The sequence below is a fragment of the Molossus molossus genome, unplaced genomic scaffold, assembly GCF_014108415.1.
Source record: "Molossus molossus isolate mMolMol1 unplaced genomic scaffold, mMolMol1.p scaffold_m16_p_1, whole genome shotgun sequence".
Classification (NCBI taxonomy): domain Eukaryota; kingdom Metazoa; phylum Chordata; class Mammalia; order Chiroptera; family Molossidae; genus Molossus; species Molossus molossus.
In genome coordinates, this window is record NW_023425344.1 from 66,441,130 (window position 1) to 66,466,353 (window position 25,224).

General features: G+C 39.5%; 1 protein-coding gene and 1 non-coding gene across 2 annotated transcripts; one reads left to right on the plus strand and one right to left on the minus strand.

Moving 5' to 3' along the window:
- The first annotated feature begins 5,356 nt into the window (after window positions 1-5,356).
- MEPE (matrix extracellular phosphoglycoprotein) lies at window positions 5,357-17,557 on the plus strand. Its single transcript, XM_036249997.1, has 5 exons — window positions 5,357-5,400; window positions 7,345-7,410; window positions 12,384-12,437; window positions 13,397-13,489; window positions 16,085-17,557. The coding sequence occupies exons 2-5, from the start codon at window positions 7,357-7,359 to the stop codon at window positions 17,555-17,557; spliced, it is 1,674 nt and encodes a 557-aa protein (XP_036105890.1). The 5' UTR covers window positions 5,357-5,400; window positions 7,345-7,356.
- A 228-nt stretch (window positions 17,558-17,785) lies between these two features.
- Window positions 17,786-17,848, minus strand: LOC118622000. The gene has a single exon (XR_004957860.1). It is a non-coding gene; the product is annotated as a U7 small nuclear RNA (small nuclear RNA).
- Between the last annotated feature and the right edge of the window lie 7,376 nt (window positions 17,849-25,224).

The window sequence follows — 25,224 nt, forward strand, 5'->3', positions numbered from 1 at the left end:
GCATTTGAATGGTGGACCTCAGTAAAGTAGATCGGCCTTGCAATGCGGGTAAGTATCACCCGACCCCTGAGGCCTGGCCAGACCAAGGGCCTCAGAAGGGAAGAGGCCCCCTGAGAAAGAACAGAGCATGAAAGAAGTAGTTTGCACAGATGCTTTTATTCTTAGACCAACTAATCCAGTTAATGACCTGCTAACTCACTGAGTATTTTAAGTCTTGAGCCCCCCTGTGGGAAGCCCAGCCTCTTCTGCTGAAGACAGAGGTCAGGAGAAGCCCCGAGGTGCCATCTTGGATGTGCCCCCCAGCCAAGTCTTCAGACAACTTTTACACCTGCCCTGCTCTCAATGTCTGAAGTGAGAGAGTCCAAGTGAGAACCTCACAGCTGAGCTAAGTCAACCATAGAACAGTGAGACACAACAATAAATTGGTGTTTTAAACCACTAAGTTTTGAGATACTTTGTTGCATGGTAATAGACTACTGGAACAGGACGTGACAAGCACAGAGGAAATCTGAGTTCATGAAAAGTAAGAAAGTTATAACGGAAGAGCTGAAAGACAAGAACAGTGCAGATGAACATGAAGTTGAAAACTAAAAACTTAGAAGACTTTAGATATGCTCCAATTTGGTAAGAAAACATTAGTATGTGGCCAATACAATGAATAAGTGGCTGGTCCATGTAGTCATATTTTGGTTCCTAAGGAGAAGATTCTTGGTTCTGAAAAACAAAGCAGTTGCCTCTGAAAAAGACTATTTTGAGAACGAGAGATACTTCCCCCTTGAGGACACACGACAAAGTTTTGCAGCTACCTCCAGCAATGTCATCATGTCCTGAAGGAAAGGGTTGGTGTCATAATTACATTTTAACTACATCCTCTGAGTTACATTTTAAGGTGCAATAAGACACCTTTCTAATATAAAAATAAAAGCCAATTATGTTGACATGTCTTCTCTTTGCTAGTAATAGCTGGTGAGTAAACAAAGAACCTAGAGAAAAGAACACGGCTAGCTAGCTAGCTTCGTGCTGTTCTATGACTTCGTGGTTCCGTATTTGGCTGGAATTTTTATGTACTTCTGTTGAAATTCCAAATACTGAGAGAGAGAGGGAGGGAGAGAGAGAGAGACAACTAAAAATAAAAATAATTCTGGGGTAGATGAGAAAGTTGGTTGCAAGTGATGTTTTAGAAAAAAATGACCTTTTTAAAACTTAGAATGAATATTGATACTTATGAATGAACAAATTTAAAACAGAACATTTTCTTCTGCAAAAGTAGGGCCAGACTTCTAGCACATCCCATTCTGGACTCTATATTGGAGATCAATGGGGAATAAATACTTCAGTGGAATGTCTAACACCTTGAAAAAGTTTTCAGGGTCTTTAAGGGAAAGAGGAGATTGTTCAACAAGGGCCCCTCTTTTCCACTCACAACACTGTAAAGATTCCCCTACTGGTTCAAAAGGGGAAATGCTGGATACTGGTTGTGTATGTAAATTAGATAGTTATTTCATATCAGAACACATGTATGTGTTTATGTCTAACTGCCTATGATGATACAGAGAAATGTGTTATCTAATAGTGTCAAAAACAAGTTGGGACAAAGGATTAAAAGACTGCCTATAATGCTAAATTAAAAAAAAAATGTATATCAAAGCAACTGGGCTTAGAGCACAAGTATAGAAGAGAGAAGAGATGGGTGAGAGGTTCCAGAAATAGATGGAGGGGGTGGAGGGGGAGAACAGAAAGCAAAAACACAAATCCTTACTCCCGGATGAGGGTCCAATAGCTGAAACTTGTATTGTAGGTTGCTAGTTAGCTAATATTTTAAATGATTGTTCTCACTCAAGTTAAGGGTAAGAAATGAATAAGCCACCACAAAATGAAACGTGTTCCATGAACCACTTTTATCTAAATATCTCTGAGGAGCAACTCGACGTGCCAGCCTGGCCCAGGAAAGCAGGGCTAGAGCATCACGGGTGGAGATGTCTGTACTTGAACCGTTAACCAAGAACCAGAAGCAAGTTCAAGTGCCCGTTTCTTGCCCTTTTATATTGCTTCCCAGTTTTGTTTTCTAGTTAAATTGAGATGGTTTGAGGATAGATAACCTTTTTTTTTTTTTTTTTTTTTTACAGAACCCTGATCTTTATTCTTGCTTCTTGGTTCGTAAGAAATTACAGCAAACCTGTTTATTACACAGAAACTTTAGAACACTTGTACTGAGTTTTTGAACTCAAGCTCAACCCAAGGAGAAATCTATAAGAAGGCAGAAGTAACACCTCTTCACAGAAATTTAACGAATGATTATTCTCAGGTTTTTCTCCCTTGAGTTTCTTCTCTGCAACCTTCCAGTCAGAGTAGGCTCTTTTTTTTTTTTTCTTTTGCTTTTGTCAATTGTAGGTTCTAAATTTAAGGCTCAAGTTGAAATTTTTTTTTAAACTTTGAATTCATTTTAGCTTTGAGAGCATATATATTTAGCTATCTCTAGTTACACCATGGTAAGACCAGCAGCTACATCAACTGTTTTCTCTTAAAATTTTCTTTCATAAGACACAGCTTCATCTAGATAGAATTAGATGCCTTCCCATGACTTAAAAAGGGCGGAATCTTTTTTATACACACAAAAGTTCTTTGGGGAAAAAGGAAAAACAAAGAAAAAGCCATATCTGAAACTATAAAATAATATCAGTGAAAAAATCAACTAACATTTTCCAAGGCTGTACTATATATAAAGCCATACCAGGTGTCTACTTTACCTGGATCATTCAAAAGTATAAAGTTAATCTTATGGAACAGTGTACAACCTTAAAACACTGCATCACTTGCTAACTGTTAGAGACATTTCTAAATTATTCACTGCCTTAACGAAATGTTAAAATGAGCATTTTTGTGGTATTCACATATGTCTACTGTTTAGCTTTATTTTCTGGTCAGTATTATAGTTGTCTCCTTTATTTCCACTTCCTTGTTAATCTCTTTCTGTATCACCCAAATCCTTTGCTGAAATTCTAGTCATTACTATTTATAATGTCTAGAGAAATAGCTCTTAAACTTCAACTCTGTTATCTTTTCACTACTTCATTGTTCTTTCCCTCTTAGCAAATAAGACATAGAAGACATGTAGGAAAACAATGGACAAAAAGAGATACAGAGGCTGTCATCTGAACATCAGATTATTATTTAATGATAGGAAGACTGGGTGGGATGAATAGCTATTATTTACTTATCATTTAATTTAGAATTAGGTACTGGGCTAAGCACCTTGTAGACATTTGTTAATTTAACATTTATGCTGACTTTATGAGACAGTATAGTGCTGTGGTTTTCAAACCTCACTTTGGAGTCAGATTGCCTAATTACAAATTCTGGTTTTTCATATTTACTGGATATGTGACCCTAAGCAAGTCACTTAACTGCTTTATGTCTCATTGCTAAAATCAGGGTGATAATACCTACAGTATAGGTATTAGTTCTTGCAAACATTAAATGAGTTAATGCACCACCCGTAGAGTAATGCTTGGAGCACTCAATGAAAATTTGGCTTATTACTGTGCTGCTTCCATTTTCAGATGGAGACACTGAGGCGTACAGCAGCTCAATTTAGTTGCTTAAGCAACTGACCACAGCTAGTCAGTATTTGAACTCGGATAAGTTTGACTCCAAGGCTAATAAAGTTCAATGTTTCCATTGTCAATGACAATGTTTAAATGCTGCAAAATCCACGGTGGGATGATTGTCGGTCAACAGTGGCCCCAGCTCAATGGCTCAAATTTTAGTTCTGGCAGGTGTTCTAAAACCAGCTCCGGACACTCAGAAGAGGCGCCTCACAACTTGGATGAAGCAAAAATAGGGATTAGCATGAACTACAAGACACCATTCTCTCCTGAGGGTAAAGCTGTCCAAGGCCTATTTGTTTTATTTTTTCTTTGTCTGTGTTGGAAGTTAGGAGAAATTGCAAGTTTACTCTTACTCTCATTAGATATTTACAGTCTGTTAAAATTGTGTTTGTAGGTAGTTCTTATTACTTAGTATGGGTTAAATAATTCTTATGTTATCTTTTATTGATGTTTCACATATAGAAAGCCTTATTCTAATATGGTATGCTGTGTCCAACTACTCAGAAAGTCAATTGTCCTACACTGACCACTTTATAATATTCATATCCAAATCCAAACTCTCAATCTTTCTCCTCAAAACCACTTCTGTAGTTTCACCAATATCAGTAAAAGGCAGCTTCATTCTTCCAGTTGCTGGAAGCAAAAACTTGCTGTCATCCTTCATTCTTGATTTTCTCTTATGACCCACATGTTGTGCATCAGCAAATTCTATTGGCTTTACTTTCAATCTATTCGGAACTACTTCTCCCATCCCTCCTGCTACTACTCTGGTTCAAGTCCCAGTCAGCTCTTCCTCACATTACCTAAAGGGCTTCCCAGCCAGGCCCTGCTTATTCCTCCCCCAGTTACTCCTCTGCCCACAGCCCCCCAAAAGCTTCCTTCTTATTTGGGGTGAAGCCACAGCCTTGCAATGACCCCTAGGCCCTTTATCATCTGCCATCTGACGCCTTTCTGACCTCAGTTTCTGTTATTCTCCTTGTCTGTCCCTTCAGCCAAACTGACCTGTTCTCTATTTCTGGAATAAGCCAGCAGGCTCCTACCTCTGGGCTTTCCTCTTCCCCTTCCTTCTACCTAGAATGCTTTTCCCTTGGAGAGTCGTATGTCTGCAGGTCTTCACTCAGAAGTCACCTCTCAATGAGCCCTCCCAGGACTCCCTTCTAAAATGTTAACCTAGTGTCCCCAGAGCCTCTCTGCAATGCTTTCTCTTCTTAGACTAAGTCTGTGTCACTAGCTAATGTCATACATTTTACTTACTTATTCTGTTTATTATCTGTCTCCCCACCAGATCATAAACTCCATGAAGACAGGGATTCTTTTCTGTTCTGTTCACTGCTGTTTCCCCAGCACCTGTCACACGACATGCACTCAATATTTTGATTAAACATTGCTGAATTTAATTCCTACAAAATAGAAATGATAAACTTTCTATATAAAATGACAGCTAAAATGTTTTCCATTTATAAACTTGTTATTCAGTCAGTCCTAGTTAATCGTTCTGAAATTAATTTTAATTATCTGACAACATGATATACCAACCTGAGGTATTTATATTTTCTGTTTATCCTGCTTTCTGGAACATTTGATAACAGCTTTCCACCACAGAAACATTTTTAGATTAAAATTACTTTACCCCCTATGGTTATCTGTGACCACTGGTAACAAATTGTTTTTGCTAGTGAGGCAATGCTGATTGGCCATTGAGAACTCGAACAAACTTTAAATTTCAGCAAAATGCCCAGAAACTTCTAATCGTGCAGAAGAAGCTAGGTATTCTGAAGATAAAAGATACCAGGTAATTTGGCTTTCTTGATGTTCTCGATAGCTTTAGAATGTAATTGTGTACATTTTCAGGATGCATGCCAACCGGGTAGAGAGAGTACTTTTGAAACTAAATGCAAATTGAAGGTATTCTCTACTGAGCACAACTGTATAATATTTAGTGCTTTGTTTTACAAAACAGAAAGTACATCACCAAGCTTTAGAAATTATCAATTAAAATTGATGGCAATTTCTTTTTTGATTTGACTCTCAGCATGATCGAGATCCACAATAACTCAAAGGCTCTCATACTGCTCTTTCCCTTCACTTATAAACCCGGATGAGGATCTTATTCATCCTTTCAACCTCATCGGTGCTGATACTTCTCAGCATCAAGTCGTTTAATAAGTGACTTGTATTGTTCTAATCTTTAAAATGCTCAGATGGCTACATTATAGTTAGAATTAAGGTTCTTAAAATTGTATTCATTTTGAAGAGAATAGCCTAGAATTTTAGAATATATTTAATAGTTATATTTATTTCTCCAATTAAAAGTTTTTTAAACCTTGAAATGTTTAAAGATTACAATAATTTTTAGATTATTTTTCCCATTTAAAGTCCTTTTGCCCAAATATTCCCAAAGAGTACTATAAGTTTTTATTCTGATATTGGTTGTTATATGTCTATGTGGTAGTAAAATACTTAATGTTTATCAAAACCAACAGATTAGTAATTCAAGGTTATGTTGACTTTTTTTTTTCACTCTAATGGCCACTTAACTTCAGTGAGCTAACTAGATCCTCTTAGTATATTTCCCAAAGGATAAACAGGTACTTTTATCCATAGCTAAATGTTAATTTTTTAAAAATTTATTGTTGATATATTACAGATGTCCCCAGCTTCCCTGCTTTGCCCCTCTGCCCAGCCCCACCCAGGCCTTCCCCACACTACTGTCTGTGACCGTGGGTAATGCACAGATGCATATATGTTCTTTGATTAATCTCTTCCTCTCCCCACTCCCCCTGAAATCTGTCATTCTGTTCCATGCATCCATTAAATGTTAATGTTTGAAATTTAATTTTGTTGAGCCCAATATAAAATATGATTTGCTTTTAAATCAACTACATGTAGATTTCTCTGTAATAAGTAAAAGAATAGAAACATTTCAGGTGGCATAAAGTTTTGATTAAGAATACTGGCTCTCTAGCTGCATTGCCAGGCTATTAATCCCAGTTCTGCCCCTTAACACCTGGGAATTCTGGGGCAAGTTATTGGACTTTCTGTATCTATTTCCTAATCTATAAAACAGGACTAGTAATGCCATCTAACTGACAGGGTTATTATGAGGCTCAATTAATTAAATACATGAAAAAAATTTAGAATAGTGCTTGGTTTAGTATTCAATAAATGTTACTATTAATATAAGTATTATATCATCGTTTCACTCTTCAGCCTATGGGTGGATACTAGATCAGATACATTGCTAATGAATATAAGAACATATATTGGGGCACCAGCGTGGTAGCAGAAAGAATTATATTCCTCACCACAGAGACTGCTACCCTGGTAAATCATTTAAAGAGTATGTATAAGATGCGATACTAACTTAATGTCATTATAAATTATGTAAATATAAATTAAATGATCTCTCTCTAAAGACAAAAAGGAAAAGTTTGGGCTAGTAATAGATCAAATAAATACGTTTATAAAATTTATTTCTAACAACTGACTTTATTGCCTTTACAATATTGGACGATTTTCATTTTCATATTGGAATAATTAGATATATGAAAGCACTTTCATTAAAATATCCACAATTGGGTCTAAGTAAGTTATATGTAGGTTTTTGTTTTGTTTTTTCTTTAAAAAGTTTTGCTAGGAGAAGGGTATTTATATATACTTTTGTGCTGTATTTATTTTTAGGGTCGCCGTTCATAACTGGCAATGCTGTAGGGTAAACTATATTGTCTTTTTACAGAGACTCTCAAAGATGCAAACTGTCTGTTTGGGACTGCTCCTTTTCAGTCTGACCTGGGCAGCACCCGTAAGCATTTCCGATTTTAGCTCTGCATCATAAAATCTCTTGCTCTCTTTATCTACTTTTCTCTTAAGCGATGTCTTTTCAAATTAGAAACGCTTACCTAGTTCAGTGCTAGTGCAGCCAAAAGAAAGCCCCCAGCACTCGACACCAAAGGCTGCCACCAAGGACGCCTTCAGTGAGCAGGCGTGGATCACAGGATGTCCACACACCGCCTTTGAACAAACTCCAGAAGACCAAGAGCCGGCCACGGTGTTTCCAATCAGCTAACGCTAAGGAGTAAATGCTCAGAGACTCCAACTATAACATGTCAAAAGAACTTTTCGATATTTTACTAAAAACTGGGGGAAAAAATGACTTGAGTATTTTAAGGCTAAACAACTAGATTTTGTAACACAAAGGGAGCAGAACTTTCCCATAATTCTGGCAGCACCTGAACACTGTGAGATTCTGGTTATAATTTCCTCTTCATCAGTGAGGTTTAACCCAAATCAAGCTCCAGTTTCCTTTTGTGTCTCTTTCTCCCTCTGATTCACCCAGATGAGTCCTCAGGATGTGACTAAATTATCTTGTGAAAATGCTGAGTGTTACCGATATTTTCTGCAATGCAGACACAGTGCCAATTAGATAATGTCTGGAAAGCATTCTGACTTCCCAGAGTAACCTTTTCAGTGGGGAACCAAGGAAACGAGCGGTCACTCTGTTGCCAGAAGTACTTAAATATAGGTCCTGAGTGAGTGGGTGACCAGTTGGGTAACCCACTGACAAGCATGAACCTTGTCATTGGCTGAGGACGGCGGAAGTTGAGGAAAGCGTGTCCCCTCCCGGCTCACAGCCTCTAGCAGTCCTGTGGGGGCTGTCCTGCTTAAAATAGACATGTCAGACCCAATCCACATGGCTTAGCTCTATCATAATGGAGGTCGGGTAGGTCTTGCTGACCCAGCTCAATTCCACCAGCCTACGATGAATCTATTTTGAGCAACACAGTCCAAGGGACAGCTGGAGTGGCACCCTCCAACCATTTTCCAGTAAATGTGCTATGTCAACATCAATCCAGTGACCACTGGTCAAAAGCAGGTGCCAGCATTCCTCCCCAGAGGGGGACAACGCCATCTCCATCACAGGGCCACATTCAAGCTCAGGAGAACTGCCAAGGAAGCATGGGGGGAAGGCAAGGGTGCATATTTCAAGTGAAAGAGGTTCCCCAAAGACATAGAAACAAAATTTGGAATGATAAATGGCTAAATATGATGTTTTTCTCCCAGATATATAGATTCTATTTAAGCATTCATCTAAATTATTTAATAATAGGTTGGTGGCACCAAAAATTGGTATATATTGAGTCATTTACATATGCTTTGGAACTAGAATCCAAATTTAAATTGTAGGGGAAGAAAACATTTTTCTCGACCCTCCTAGGGTCCCTGGATGGGTCTGAAAATTAAACTGAGAGAGATATGTCAACAGAAGAAAAGCATACGAGCTTTATTGAATTTTTACATGTACATGGGAGCCTTCACAAGAAATGAAGAATCGAAGAAGTGACCAGGGCAGGAGATTTTTTACCTTATAGACAAAGAAACAATAAATTTGTGAAAGTTTGACAAGAGAAAAAGGTTTGGGCTAGGGGTAGTCCAGCGAGGACTAGGGTGTCCTTATCTTCCTCAGTGAGATTAGGGTTAGTTTGACAAGGTTTGTTTGCACATTCTTCCGGTGTGGTCTCTGGACTGGTAAGGGTCTGTTTCCAGTAAAAGGAGAATTTATTTCCTGCCTTTAGGCAGATGAGAAGAAACTTTTCCTGCTTATTACTTTTTTTTTATCCTCACCCGAGGACATTTTTCCATTTTTTGTTCTGATAGAGTGGGAGGGAAGGAGAGAAAGAGAGAGAAACATTGACGTGAAAGGGACACATCGAGTGGTTGCCACCCACACAACCCAACCAGGGCCAGGGACAAATTGCAACCGAGGTACATGCCCTTAGCGGGAACCGAACCTGGGTCTTTCCAGACCACAGGCCAACAGTCTAACCGCTGAGCCAAACCGGCCAGGGCTGCTTACTACTTTTTAATTGCCCTCAGCTCAAAATAATTTTTATTTCAAAGAGGCACACTAGGGGGCGATGTTCTGGTTTCCCTCAAAAACAAAATTTAAAAATGGAAGAAAAAGATGATTGGTTATTAGGTCATGCAATTTAATTAATATTCATCAATATGTGACTCGACTATCAGACTTTGTTATAAGTTACTCTGTTGTAACTTTATAATTTATTATTGGGAATTATATTAAGGTGCTCCCTCCTATCAGATATGTTTTAATACATGCACTTGTGTTATGTTCTGTAAGAAGATGCCAAATACCCCAAACAGTCATTTCTCTTTTAAATCAGAGTCTACTCATCTAGTTTTTATGTTTTCTCTTTCCTATAGCCCCATTTCCAGATCTGTTTTTACATATTTGAGAAATGACACAATGATCTACATGTATACGCACAAGATCATTGTAAGAACCAACATTTAAAAGGTAATAAAGATAAAATGATAAAATATGCCTGAAGGTTCTTAATATAAACTACAGCAACATTTCCTCTTATTATTAAATATTTTTTTCATATATCAGGCCATTTAAAAATTTATTATTTTAACCCTGGGACTTTGAGGCCGAAGATTTAGGCTAAAATATCTGCCGTACTTGTAGAACGGTGACCACTGTGTGTGCAGGCCATTCAGTGTCTCTGCCCTTTTCTCACAGGGGTTACTATGGGAACCAGATGAGAGTATTTATATAAAAGCAGTTTACAGACTGTAAAGTGCTATATAAATATAAAGTGTCATTGACAAACTATTTTTCATACAAATTTGTACTTTTATTTTTATTGGCATGATTTGTACTTTTATTTTCTAAAATAGATTTCTGAGAATAGAAATATTGAATAGGAAAGAATATGTATTTTTTCCATAGATACTGCCATATTTCCTCCCCCAAGCGTTATGCATCTTAACATTCTCACCACCTATACGCATGACACTGCCCTTTGCTGTAGATCCCCATCCGTGACTATAAAGTTATATTTCATGATTTCTTTAATATGTATCACTCTGTCCCTTTAAAGTTGAATTATAATTGACATACGATATTATATTAGTTTCAGGTCTACAACATAGTGATTCAATTTTTTTATGAATTATAAAGCAATCATCATGATAAGTCTAGTTACCATCTGTCACCATAAAAAGTTATCACAATATTATTGACTATAGTCCCTGGGTGGTACATTACTTCTCTGTGACTTATTTATTATGTAACTGGAAGTTCATACTTCTTAACCCCCTTCACCTATATTGCCTTTCCCCCTTCCCCTTCCCCTCTGGCAACCACCAGTTTGGTCTCTGATCTGTTTATTGGCCAACCAGAATGGACTGGAATGTCAGGCAGAGCTGCCTTGAAGCTCAGCCAATAGAGCACTTTTACTACAATTCTAAGTTTATTTCTAAGATGATTTCATCAGTTGGAGTCCAGTCAGAAAAACAATCCACTACAGGGAGTTCAGTAAAAAGAGCTCTATTTGGAGAACAATTATGAAGCATAGGATGAGCAGAAAGAGCAAATCAAGGGTAATGAGGCACGAGGAAGACTGAAGCCAGCCACTACCATGCCTCAGGCTGCAGGAACAAGGAAGGAGGTGGTGTTCCCAGTGCCCTGGGGATGGAGGGGCAGCAGGAACTAGGGGCACAAGGGAGGTGCATCCAATCCTAGAGCAGCCCAAATCGAGAGAGCAGGAAGGACATACCTTGGCTTCTTTCTCCTTCTACCCTTCTGTCTCAGACCAGGTCTCCCATCAGCCAAACCCAGATGGGACCCAGATGGCAAAGGAGGTCAGGAAATGTCGTTTGTGGGAATCATCACAGGAAAGCAAACAGGATCACTGCTCACATGTCATTGCTAGGAAATACAGGACTCTAAGGTTTAATCAGGCCTAATATTAGGCCTGGGTGGATAGTCAGGCCCAATATTCTCTTTCCCTTGGGGGTTTCTCTCTCTTACATGACTGACGCCACCATGGTGCCTGTTTCCACTTTAGCACATGCATTCAGACATAAGCCAGTCCTACATGTTGGTTCCTCTTGCCACACCTGAGATAACCTAGGAATTTCAAAAGCGATAAGAAAATAAAAATGCTGAGAATAAAAGAATTGGTATGTCTGTGGCTTCCAGGGCAGCTTGCTCCAGGATTCTCAGGTCTCCTTCCGCATGTTCTCCCGTGACACCTAAAGTTTAGCCTAAACTCTTGGAACAAGATGCCTGAGTCTATGCCTCTTTAGTTTCTGGCCTTTCTCTACATTACTAGATACCTCTTGTCCCCAGGTACCCTCAAGATACTTTTGACACTTTCATATCAGATCAAGAAAAAGTATTTGTCCTAATCTGCAGGTCACCCCGTTTTCCTTTCCCTGAAAGAAGTACCTGCCCCGTGACTAGCAATAATAAAGTCCCCTCCTTGGGCGTGGTACTTCCCCTTAGGTGCAAGATGATGCTGTTACTCTTGCAGGATAATCAGCAGCAGTGCGTCCTAACTCACACAGCAACTGCTGACCATATGTAATGAATGCACACGAGGGCCACATCCCTGCACTGATGCTGGTGCACTGACTAGACAACACCCAGCGTTCCAGCCGAAACCTCCTTTTCAATGGATACCAGCGGCGTCCCTGCTTTTTCACCAGGGTGCCGCCCCTCCCGAGCCTGGCAGTTCTCTCAGCCTGAATGTGGTTCTGTGATGGAGATGGCATTGTCTCCCTCTGGGGGAGGGACGCGGAACCAAACATCAATGTGGTCAGTGTGTTCATCCTTTTCTGGTCAGGATGGCTTTCCGCATTGACTAGAATAACCCAGTGAAAGAAAAAAATAGAAAGATTTGTTGTTTGAAGAAATGAATGAAAGAATGAATGTTTGGTGAAGTTTTCTTTCTTGTTTTCTTTCAGATGGTTCAACCACAGAATGAGAAAACGAAGCAGGACTGTGTGGAAGAACAGAGGGTAAACAGAATTATTCTTCTCAAATAAATCCAGTTCAGTTCTGTAAAGGAAAGACTCAGTCAGAGGAAAATTTTGACTGTCAAAATATTCATGTGTACTTAGAATAGAAATGCAAAGTTATACAGCATAATTTTGGCACTTTAATTCCTACAATGTGTGATGGAAAAGAGAAAAGCATTCTAAATGGAGGTTTCTCAATATGATTTCTTCCTTCACAGGGATACAATTTTCAGTGAGTGAAGATTCTGGGATATTGTTATTAGCAAACACCATTTCCCCACACGTGTACATGAGAACAGAGCAATAGTGAGGGAGAAAGCAAAGGGAACAGCATAACCAAGTCTCCGTGGGGAGTTCTGTTTACGGGGAGTCCGTTTTCCCATACGCATCCAGAAAGTCAAACAAGTTCCCCCAGCCTTTCAGCCACCAGATTGCAGCTTACTTCTGCCTGCCGTGGTTTCTTCGGGCAGTCTCAGAAAATTCTGTTCCCAGAACTAACAATCCTCTGTTCTCTGTCTCAGTTGAAAATGACAAAGGCAAAAACTGCACATTTAAGAGTCTGAATCTTCATGCTGGGAGTTTTGCCAATTTGACATCAGACACACATACTGTAACATTGCCTTTCTTCTGATCCCCTGGCCTCTCCCACCTGGAAATATTTCCAAGCGCTCCATTTCCAATGAAAGTTGGTAATCAAATTGATATACCCTGGGCGAGGGGGCAGTTGATAGTCATCCTTAAGGAAAACTCCTTTAGAGATAATGTAGAAAGAAAGGAACAAGCAGCTATCTTCAGGGGCTGGTGGATACACGCCCTCCTGTGGTTATAGGCAGTACTACCGTTTGATAGATGCAGAATTACACTTGGCCCAAATTTAAAATATCTGTAGTATGAAAAAGAGAGCCGGAAACTTCTCAGTGAGAGATAAACCCATCTTAATTAATGTTGTATTTTTGTAGATAACATACAAGGGCCACCATGAGAAAGATGGGTACTATATTTTCAAGTATGTTTACACATCACCTGGGAGAAAAAATCAAACTAACGTAGAGGTAAGCTGAGTGATGATCTTTATTGTGACTCAAACTCTGGACTAATGCCAGGAGGAACCATAAGGAAAACAGAGTTTACTTTTTCCTGCTCTGGGGTTTCTGTCTGCGGCTGGTGCCTTTGTCTTTTTGCCACATCCCCGGCTCCCCGGGCATGTGGGACTCTGTCTTCCTGAGTCTTCCCGACACTGCTGGGCCACCCCATGCCACGGCCCAAATCCTACCCTGCTTCAGGGCCTGTTGAGGCAGCTGTGGTACTGGTAGACCCCGGAAGTCCATGAGATTTTTTGTTTTATTGCTTCTGATTAATGTTTGGTGTTATAATTCATAGGAGGTTTTCTGGACATATTCTGCTATATGTTCTAATGCTGAAGATTAGAAGTCATTTTGGCCTAAAGAGTGATGCATATTAGTGTCCTTTAAATTCATTCCACAGAGGACACCATCTGTGTCAGGATGTTCAGAAGAGAAAGAATAAGGGCCTTGTCACTGGAATAGAATAATCATTCATTGCATTCAGTCCCTTCTTGCAAATTCACTGGCCAAAGAGCTAGACACAGCTTAAAAGGCCACCAGCAAAAAGAACTGCTTATTTTTCCAAATCTGGCTTCATTTCCCATGAAAATCATAGTTTCCCTTACAGAATGTTGTTTTGTGCTGCTCGATACTCTTTAGCTGCATCTCTAAGACTAACTGCCTGTTAAACTTATTTATTATAACAAATATGTACAGAACACTGCATACTGTGCAAGATACTAGGTGAGATGAAATGACTGAGAAAACAACTCTGTCTCTCCAGGATGTTAGAATTATAAAAGAGACAAATGGCACTTTTAAAAATCATTAACCCAAGACAGAATGTACAAAATGCTACATAAGTGGTACTCAAAATAGTATACTTTATGGCTTGGAGTAGAAACAGATTAGTTCCTAGTCTGGTGTCCAGGGAAAACTACATAATGGAAATAATTGAACTAAGTCATGGAGGATGAGTAGGATTTGAGCATACAAGTGGGTGGGAGAGGCCATTCTTCACGAAAAGATTGATGTAAGTGAAGGTGTAAAGATAGAAAAGCAGAGCAGAGGAAAGCAGACCAGCCAGCTGACACGTGGATCATCGCACAGTCAACACTACAACCAGCTGGCAATCAGCCAACATGAGCAGATGCGAAAATAATTGACCACCACATAATTACAATTTAAAAGTTGTTTTATGTTTTCATTTATAAAAGAACTCTATTCAGTCTTTAGTAAAATGCACACAATTCAGTAGTACCTATGCTACTGTTTTGAACACAGTAAAAGCACAAAAATGAAACAAAACTTCCCATTTCAGAGTACAGAGGGAAAAAAATTAAGAAAGGAATTGTTATAATCTACTGATTTTCTAATGCACCTGCTTCAACTCAAAAGAGTATATTAGCAATATGCAAATGAATATGATTGCCAAGGGAAATATAAATGTCCATGTAAAACTTTCCAACATTTAATGTCTTAAAGTAAGTCAAATGTTTAAAAATACTTATGTAAAAACAACTCACTATGAAGTTTTTTCTATTATATTTTTCCTCATTGCAAAATCTTATTTTCAGAATTGCCAAATAAGAGATTAGTGAATAATGATGTTGTAACTCCCACAGATAAATCATTGCATATTATCTCTTTAAAATATTACAAGTTGGCACTTTTGTATATTGCATATTAGCCAGCTCCCTAAGAAAAGAGGGCACATCCATAAACCAATTTTATCTTGAGATTCAAATGTGAGCTGACTCAACAATTTCCTCACTGCTTCTAAAATTAATAAAATACATGTATAAAAACAGAAGGTCCTTCAAGTAGAACAGTACTATTTTGAGAGAGAGAGAGAGAAGGATTTTAAAGATATGAACTCTGTGTCCCTTGCAATGACTCACAGGTCACAAGACAAGGACTACCCTCTGTCCTCCTTCAAAATCAGGCCTTCATCATCTACATTTCCAAATGTATTTCTTATTTTCTTCTTTAAGATTTCTCTAAACTTATAGTTTTATTTATATTATGTTTCAAATGTTTCCTGTTTCCAAACATTTGAATATGCCACTTCTTTTTTTTTTTATCCTCACCCGAGGACATTTTTCGATATTTTGTTCAGATAGAGTAGGAGGGAGAGAGAGAGAGAGAAACATTGACGTGAAAGGGACACATCGAGTGGTTACCACCCACATGACCCAACCAGGGCCGGGAACAAACTGCAACCGAGGTATGTGCCCTTAGCGGGAACTGAACCCCGGTCTCTCTGGACCGCAGGCCGACGCTCTAACCGCTGAGCCAAGCCGGCCAGGGCTATGCCACTTATTCTTAAAATAGTCTCACCACTTCCTTTCTATGTATCTGAATCTTACCCATCCTTCAACCTTGCTCATTCTTCTTTCTCCATAAAACCAGCTTTGGTCATTCTAGAATTAGCTTTATTAACAAACTTCTATTGAGTTAATAGAATTTTTATTAAATATATGGTTGTGAGATTATATATATATTATAATAATTCCTAAGAATTATCATATTTTTAAAAATCTAATATAAAATAATCACTCTATGTTAAAAATTACACTTTAGCAGGAAGAAAACAACAAAGACAATATTCGTCTTCACCATTCTGGCAAGAAAAGAAATCAAGAGCCAGCACCTAAAAAAACCATTGTTCAAGAAAGAGAGAAAGATTTGTTCCTTATGGGAGTCGATAAAAGTAACCAAATTAGTAAATCCCAAAATCTTTTTGAAAATAGACAGACCATGAATAAAGCCTATAGTATTAGTAACAAAGAAAATGCCCACAATAACCTAAAGATGCCCATTTACCCTGAATCCACTGGGAATAAGGAGTCTGAGGATGGAAATGATGTTCTCAGCAAACTACATGACCAAGAAAACTCTGGTGCAGCCCTCACCAGAAAAAATATGCAACATATAATGGAGCCAGGAGCTGGGCTCGAACTCCTGGGGGAAGAAAACAAAGAGATCAAACCCAGGAATATCTTAAGCAAAATTCCAGCAAGTGGGAACCATGCTAAAGCCCCCTCAAAGGGTAAGAAGAATCATCGACGAGATCCACAGGCCCCACAGAGTCCACTACAAAGCAAGACCACCCATCATATCCGGCACAACACCGACTACCTAAAACAGTCACCCGCACTCAAAGACATCCCCAGTGATTTTGAAGGCAGTGGCTATCTAGATGTTCAAGCGAGAGGGGACAATGATCTCTCTCCTTTCAGTGGAGATGGCCAACCGTTTAAGGACACTTCTGGTAAAGGAGAAGCTACTGATCCTGACATAGAGGGTGCAGATATTCAAACAGAGTTTCCCGGCCCCAGTGAAGCCGAGACTATTAATCCTGACGCCGGAGGCCCAGGTTACAATGACATCCCAGAGAAAGCAGAGAATGGCAGACATACCGTTGGAACCAGGGATGAAACCGCACAAGAGGCAAACACTGCTGATGTAAGCCTAGTGGGGGGCAGCAACGACATCACAGGTCACACCAATTTTAGGGAACTCCCTGGAAAAGAAGGGAACCGAGTGGATGCTGGCAGCCAAAATGCTCACCAAGGGGAAGTAGAGTTTCATTACCCGCACACATCCTCAAAAGAGAAAAGAAAAGAGAGCAGTACTGATGTTGCTGAAAATACTAATGATAATGAAATTTCAAAAACTGGCAAAGGGAGTGGTAGAAAAGGTACAGAGCACTCTGATGGGAATCAAGTGAGCTCCAGTGAAAAGCAAAGATTTCCTGATACGGGCAAAAGTTCGGGGCAGCTCATTCCATCTCATGGTCTTGACAATGAAATTAAAAACGAAATAGGTTCCCATAGTGGCCCCAGTAATGAGGAGACTACACCACACAGTGGAGAAAACCACTATGGACCCCACAGACAAAATAACTCCATGTGGAGTAAGGGTACCCCGCAAAGAAAAGGCTCCTGGGCTTCCAGAAAGCCCCATTCCAGCAGGAGGTTCAGGCCCCCCAAAGAGCATGACAGCAGTGGATCGTCCGACAGCAGCAGTTCCAGTGAGAGTGATGGTGACTAGGCCACTAGGAGTCCCAGCAGGTGAAGGGTGGAACACCTAGACATCGTGACCTGACGGTGGAGGAGAGGCCCTGACCAGGCCAGGCGAGGGACAGGGCAGGGAACCGAATAAGCCTGGAAACCGGCCTTCTGGGGAGAACTGTGGCGATTTGTGTGGTCACAGTATGGAATTATATCCGAAGTTAGGATGCTTTATGAAATTCTATTTAAAGTTATGACACCTTTTTTTTAGGGCCTTCCGGTGAAAACTGGAAGACCTCCTGGACAAATTCAAAAAAAGCTGTAAGCACTATGACACTTTTTTTAAGGAAAAAAAAAAAATCATTAAGGATTTATGGAATAGGTAACGCTTGAATAGGTGTCATTTAAAAATAGTTTGTGAATGTCAGAAATCCTTTGCTGTTGCTCTGTAGGCATGGAAACAAACAGTATCTCTCATATAGCAATCTATAATAAATGATCGATAAGAAAAGTCTGTTTGCGGCGCTTCGATTTGGAGGTAACAAGGCGGCGCTGTGCGAGGATCTGCGGAGAGCATCCCTCCGTCCCTCCGCGAAGCCCGGTTCCCTTTCCTCTGAAGCCCCTCGGCCCCAGTACACACGTCCTGCTGCCGAGCCCTCTGCAGTCCTTCCCCTGGGGCACATGCCTACCTTCTTACAAGGAAAATGCTATTTCCAGAAACAAATCGCCGTATTATCACTTTTCTCACTTCTATCTTCTTCTATGCAAAGGGAAAGAGAACCTGAAAACAAGGATTATCTTTTTCCTTCTAATTTATTCTCCGTCTTTCAAGTATAAAAGAAATCACTATCAACAGAAAGATTTAACACATCAGCTAATAAATTAATCAGCATCAGAATTCCAGAATAAACTATTCCTACGACTTTTTTTTTATTTTTTATAAAAGATTTCATACACACACACACAACTAAAGGTAACTAATGAAGAAATTTATATCAGAATTTAAATTGTATGTAAATAAATTGAAATCAACCTGCTACTCATATCCCAGATTGTATCAGTCTTATACATGTGAATGGTCTGAACACATGAAAAACACTTGGTGTTTTAAAGGAAAAAAATGAGCTGCTAGAGAAAATGAATGGGTTTTTTTGGGTAATTACAGGCAGGGCCTTCAAAGGCCATCTGTCCTCGTCTGCTATCTAGCAGAGAAACTGTATTTTGATTCTCCAGTCAGATATTAATTCCACTCTCAACTTGAGTGTTCATGCATATTTACTCAACTTTTCTTCATCCTGTCAAGGGAAACTCAATGTTTCAAAATCTGCCCGGCATTACTATGGGATACAACTTGGAGGGGTGAGTCCGAACAGAAGGAGCAGAGATCTGCACTAGCTTCACTTTTTTTTTTTTTTTAAATAAACATACATTTCCAAAATAGGGCAGAAAATTTTAGCCTCACAAAGCTGCCTTATATGCCGTGATTGAAATGGGCATAGTCTGCCACCTTGTGCCCAAAAAGAAAAGGTCCCTCCAGGCTCTGGCGTTTATTTCCACGCCAGCTACTCCCCCCAACCCCACCCTCCTAGATTTCTCTGCTTGTAAATATCTGTCTTGATTTTGCAGCCCTAATTAATCTGTTCTTGACAACTCCAGCTAGTCAGGGCAATATATCTAATTCTGTCTGGCATAACATTCAGCTCAGTTGAAAAACATTTACCGAATGGTCCCATTTGACAAAATGGGGATCAAAAGAAGAGAAGAGATGCTCCTGGCCCTTATTAAGCTGATACTTTAGTCAAGGAGAAAGGCATGAGAAGATACAAGGTAGACCATGGGAAGTTCAATTATAGAAATATAAATAAAGTGATTATAGGAATTCTGAGGACAGAGATAAACTCTGGCTAAAGGAAACAGCAAAATATAGTAAAATCCGCTCTCCTTACAGTATAGCTCATTCGGGGGCTGCAGAAAGTAAGTTCCAACAGGCAAATGAGTGCCTGACAGTCCGTGACCTTAAACGACACTGTAGGCATTGTAGAGCGCAAGAGGGGTCACTCCCACCAGAGTGTGGGGAAGTGGGGATGGTTAGATGGGGTGGGGGAGCTGGAAGGCAGAGACTAGCAGTAAGGACACCCAAAAGGCTATGCTGTCATCGAGAAGAAACAGAACCGTGTCTCCTCCCTTAGTCTTTAGTACCTGCTTTGAACTAAGTAGGCACTCAAGATCCCATTAGTTTCAAAGACACTATGATGCTTTCCCAGAAGCCCACGTTTCAAAAACAATTTCTAATTAGGTAAACTCTGCTAGTTAAGATACTGATACCTGGAGCTAGGTGTTACAATATAGCATTAGATGGTCTAAAGGAAAAGGAGAAGAAATAGATGGGTCTAGATGAAAGTCATGGATAGGAAAACTGGGAGCAAAGGGGAAGACGGGAATAAAGGCTTTTTAGAAAAAAAACTTATGAGGAAATCCATAAAGAAAGGAGAACAAAAATTCAATACAATCTCAAGGCCAGAAACCCAGATAAAAAAAAAGTAAAAATGACAAGTGGATTCATACACCTACAAGAAGAGCTACATGAACATACATGGTTTAGACTTTAAATAATAAGGACAAGAAAAGCTGCAATTAACTTGTTTTATTAAATGAGCAATACTTTATACATTCAGGGGGATTGTAGAGAATACCATATATGCTCCTTATTTAGAAATATGGTTATTGCTACGTTTGAATTTTAAGTAGATTGTTACTACTGTTAGGTTAATAGATTACTAATAGAATTTAAATAATTTTAATTGAACGATTTTAATTAAAAATAAGATACAGAAGCCTCTGAAATTTCTCACAGAGACAAAGGAGGAAAACTATTTAAAGAAAACTGCTAATGAAAATAAAAATATAACACTAGATATAGAGACATTTAAAATATAAGATAACAACAAAAACAAGTTTATTATTATAAATTAGAACATTTCTTTGAAGTAGTCTTTCTTGGAAACACATAAATCCTGAAAAGTCTGAAAACCTCAAAATATCATTAACCATAAAAGAAACTGGAATATACAATTTAAAAAATTACCTATCAAAAAAATTCTCAGGACCAAAGAGTTTTACTCGTGTGTTCTTTCATACTTTCAACAAACAAATAATTGGCACCATGCGTGCGCTGCGTGCTGTTGGAGAAACAGTGGAAAGGATGAACAACCGCCCACTTCATTTTATGAAGCCAAGATGACTTTGATAGCGAATCCTCAAAATAAAGAAAGAAAGAAAGAACAAAATAAGAAAACCATAATACAAACATCACTTATGCAAATAGATTAGAAAAATCCAACCAAATGTAATTGCAAAAGTACTTTTAGAGTTCTTCAGTGTGACAAAAAAGAGTTTATCTGAGAAGTATGGGAGTGGCTTAATATTATGAAATATAGTTTTATAGTACATCACGTCAGTAACTCCAGTCCCATCAAGAAAAATGACAATGTCCCTCATTCAACAAATATTTGAGTTGAGTTCAGTTTATATCAGCTGAGCGTCATGTGCCGGGTACTGTCATTGGTGCCAAGGATGCCCTCATGGAGCTCACATGCTAATGGGAGAAAGATGGGCAGAATATAGGCACAAAAAAAGAAAGAGTATGTTAGATGGTAGATGGTGATAAAAGTTGTGGAAAAAAATAAAGCAGGAAAGGGTGATTGGAATCGCTATTTTAAATAGAATGATCAGAGAAGGCTTCACTGAGGTGACATTCCAGCAGAATCCTAAGGAAGATGAGGAAGCTAGCTATGTGGATGTGAAGGAGAGAAGCATTTCAGACAGAATTAACAGCAAGTGTGAAGGCCCTGAGGCACCACCTTGCCTGGTGTACTGAGGACAGCAGGGAAGCCAAGATGATTTAAAAAAATTTTTTTTTCTTTATTGATTTTAGAAAGAGGAAGGGAGAAGCAGAGAGAGAGAGAAACATCGATGAGAGAGAACATTGACTGGCCACCTCCTCCATGCCCCTGACTGGGGATCTGGCCCACAACCTGGGCATGTGCCCTGATTAGGAATCGAACCAGTGAACTCTTGGTGCATGGGTCGATGCTCAACCACCGAGTCACACCTGCCAGGCAAACCAAGATGATTTTTAAGTGGATGTGCAAGGGGGTGGAGGGTGGGGGATGGTAGATCTGCTCAAGTCCAAGCAATAGAAGCAAAGAAGACAGTCATGTAGACGAAGAAACGAGATGGAATCAAATAGAAGATTGTTAGCATAAAAAATGGATGGCTACTGTGGCAGAGACCAGAATGTAGGTCAAGGTAAAAGCAGGGTAAGGTGTAGAGGCTGCTGTAATCATCTAGAGAAGTGGCCAGATTCTGTGTGTGTGGGGAAGCACAAGCTGACAGGATCAATTGATGGTCGGGTATGAGGGTTCGAAAGAAAAAAAGGTTACACACAACTTAAAATTTCTGGACTGAGCAACAAGTGATTCTGAAATACTCAACACCCATTTCTGACTGTCAAATTATTAGTAAACAGGGAATACCAGGAAGTGGTATACTCTAAATATGATAAAGAATGTATATCTTCAAAGCAGCCAATAAATAATGACCAGCTAATATTATGAATGATGGCAAAATACCAGTGGCATTCAGATTTAATTTTTAAAAACAAACAGGAGTTTATGATGGAGAAAAATTGTGAAAACACTAAATATCCTTCAGTAGTGGATTGTACATATTGTGGTAGTTAAATAATGAAATTTTTAAATCATTTAAAAATATTTGGTAATGTGATGAAATGACTCATTAACAGAACAGGATACCAGACAGAATATAAAGTATGATACCAATTTTTCTAAAATGTATGTAAATATATATTTAGGAAGAGGTCTGGAAGGGAAAATATGATGCATGTGTAAGTGATTTTTTTTTCCTTTACATTTTTCTATATTTTTTGTAAATTTTTTTTTTATCCTCACCTGAGGACATTTTTCCATTTTTTTTGTTCAGATCGAGTGGAAGGGAGAAAGAGGAAGAGAGAGAGAGAGAGAAACATTGACGTGAAAGGGACACATCGAGTGGCTGCCACCCGCACGACCAACCAGGGCCAGGGACAAACTGCAACCAAGGTACATGCCCTTAGCAGGAACCGAACCAGGTCTCTCGGGACCGCAGGCCGACGCTCTAACCGCTGAGCCAAACCGGCCAGGGCTATTCTTTGTAAATTTATACACTGAATTCTTTTCTTTTGTGATCAAAAAGACTACAAACATTATTTTGGGAAAGAAATACACGCAGACTGATTCCAGGCTTACTCTCACATGCTTTTAGTCAGTGATAGACGACGAGCAAGAGGCAATAAAATGATGGTGCCTCCTCACTCAAAACCACACAGTCCCTCTAAAACTATGTGCTGGACGTCAGAGTGGCTTCTCGGAGGTGGGGGGAGGCCTGAGGGGAGCGTTCACACCCCCGTTCTCCATCATCACTCTCCCTCCCGTTGCTGTAAAACATGTTGCCCCCTGACAGGTCCTCCCTGGAAGGACCTCATTCCTCTCAATAATCCAGGTCTCTGTGAAGACAGAACGCCAACACTCGACAGGTCACAAAAGCTGACTTTGTAGAACAGACTCACCAATTCTATTAGCTGTTAATAGTATCAACAGGGGACAGTCTCCCAGAACACAAACCTCTGGGAAACCTAAGGCAGCAAACACATCTCAAATCAGCCACTGTGACCTTTGCTCCTTTTGCACTTTCAATCATTGCTCCTTTGGTTTCTTCTTTGTGTCCTTGGCACCCTTTCTGTTGGCCCAGACATACATTGCAGGCACGTCCTGTTAGAATACGTGACCTGGCGGCTGGCCACAGCCCTACAGCCACCACATCATTCCCACGTGGGGTGAGCTGGGAAGACACACCCACACACTGGGAACAAGTTCTGTTTTGAAAGAGCCTGTTTAGAGGTCCATGTCTGAAGGGTGTCTTGGAAGTTCACTTTCAATCATTTTCATTATTTGTTGATAGGGCTAATCCACAGGTCACGCCGTCTCTTCATCGGAGACTGGGCGCATTCCCGCATGCCAGGCTAACCCAGGGAGAGATCTGGCCATAGATCTAGAGCCGCGGTTTCCAACCCGTGTGCTGCAACAATTTTTAAAACATGCAATACCTGACTGTTTAGTCAGGGGCACTGACCTCTTTTCCCTTAGATTGTCAAATAAAAAACTGACGATAGCCAACACAACAGCAGCCCTCCGATGTGACGGAATCAAAATTATATCTATTTTTTGGGTCAGATCGACAAAAAGTATATATTTTTTGGTGTGCCAAAGACTTTTAATAACTAGTTTATGTCTGCATTTGTTGAAAAAGGTTGAAAATCACTGGTCTAAAGGACACTTAGGAGATTGATTTGAGGATCACTCGGAAGATACCTGTGCTAGTGATTTTAAACTTTGCTTTGTGTTCAAATCACTTGAGGACCTATTAAAATGAAGATCCATCTGCCCTGTTCGTGGCCTTATATCATAAATACTGCTCTAGCTACTCACAGATACAGTGTTTCCAAGATCAACTCCAAACCACCAGCATCAGAATCACTTTTTTGCTAAAAATACAGCTTGCTTTCTTAACATACTCCATCCGGGGTCTGTTATATATACAGCATATATAAAACTACTCATTCGTTTTAAATGCTTGCACAAAATATCGCTGCTTGGATTTACTGTCATTTTTAGCCATACCCTATTGATGAACATTTAAGTAATTTTTTTTTTAATCCTCACCTGAGGACATTTTTGCATTTATCCTCAGATAGAGTAGGAGAGAGAGAGGAGGGAAGAGGGAGAGAGAAATATTGATGCAAAAGACACATCAACTGGTTGTTACCCACGCAACCCCAACCAGGGCCGGGGACAAACTGCAACCGAGGTACGTGCCCTTAGCGGGAACTGAACCCAGGACTCTCTGGTCTGCAGGCCAACACTCTAACTGTTCAGCCAAACTGGCCAGGGCCATTTAAGTGATTTTTAGTAAATGTTGTTAAAACCAGTGTTACAATAAACATCTTTGGTTGTGTGTCTTTGGGTATAGCCATAGGGTACATTATAGCAGTGCCAGGCCCATTTTAAGTATCAGAGATACAAAGATGCAACACCAGGTTGCATATGCCTGAAACCAGGTTCTTAAGCAAGTAGGTAAATGCTGCATTTTACATAAATTTGTAGATGTCCCCCACACATACTCAATATGTCCCAAGGGCAGTTCATTTCAAATACTTGGTGGTGGACTAGGTGAGGTAGTGTCATCTGAAAAAATTTAAAATTAAGCAGAACCTCCGGAGCTTCATCTCCAAAGAATCTGATTCCAGCCACAGGTGGGTCTCAGGAATCTGTAGTTTAGGAAACTTCCAGGTGATAGGAATGCACAGCCAGGTTTGAGAAACTGCCATGGGGACCCATATTCAAGAGCCTCTAACGTTAAAAACCAAAAAACTGTCACTAGATGGCAACCTCGTTCACTTTTCTTGTTAAGCAATGAAATTAAAATAAAATCAGAGAGAGACAGAGAGAGAATTCTTGCTCTTGATTACATTTGGAGATGTTATCTCCCTATAGGAAGTAATTTTTTTAAAGACCAAAACAGGTGCCTCTCTTTCATAATACCCATATACCATTACTTTTAAACTTCATAATAAACACACACACACACACA

Coding starts and splice junctions, on each gene's coding strand:
- MEPE (XM_036249997.1), top strand. CDS start 7,357: ATGCAAACTGTCTGTTTGGGACTGCTCCTTTTCAGTCTGACCTGGGCA. Junction 7,411..12,383: donor GTCTGACCTGGGCAGCACCC/GTAAGCATTTCC, acceptor GTTTTCTTTCAG/ATGGTTCAACCACAGAATGA. Junction 13,490..16,084: donor AAAATCAAACTAACGTAGAG/GTAAGCTGAGTG, acceptor ATTACACTTTAG/CAGGAAGAAAACAACAAAGA.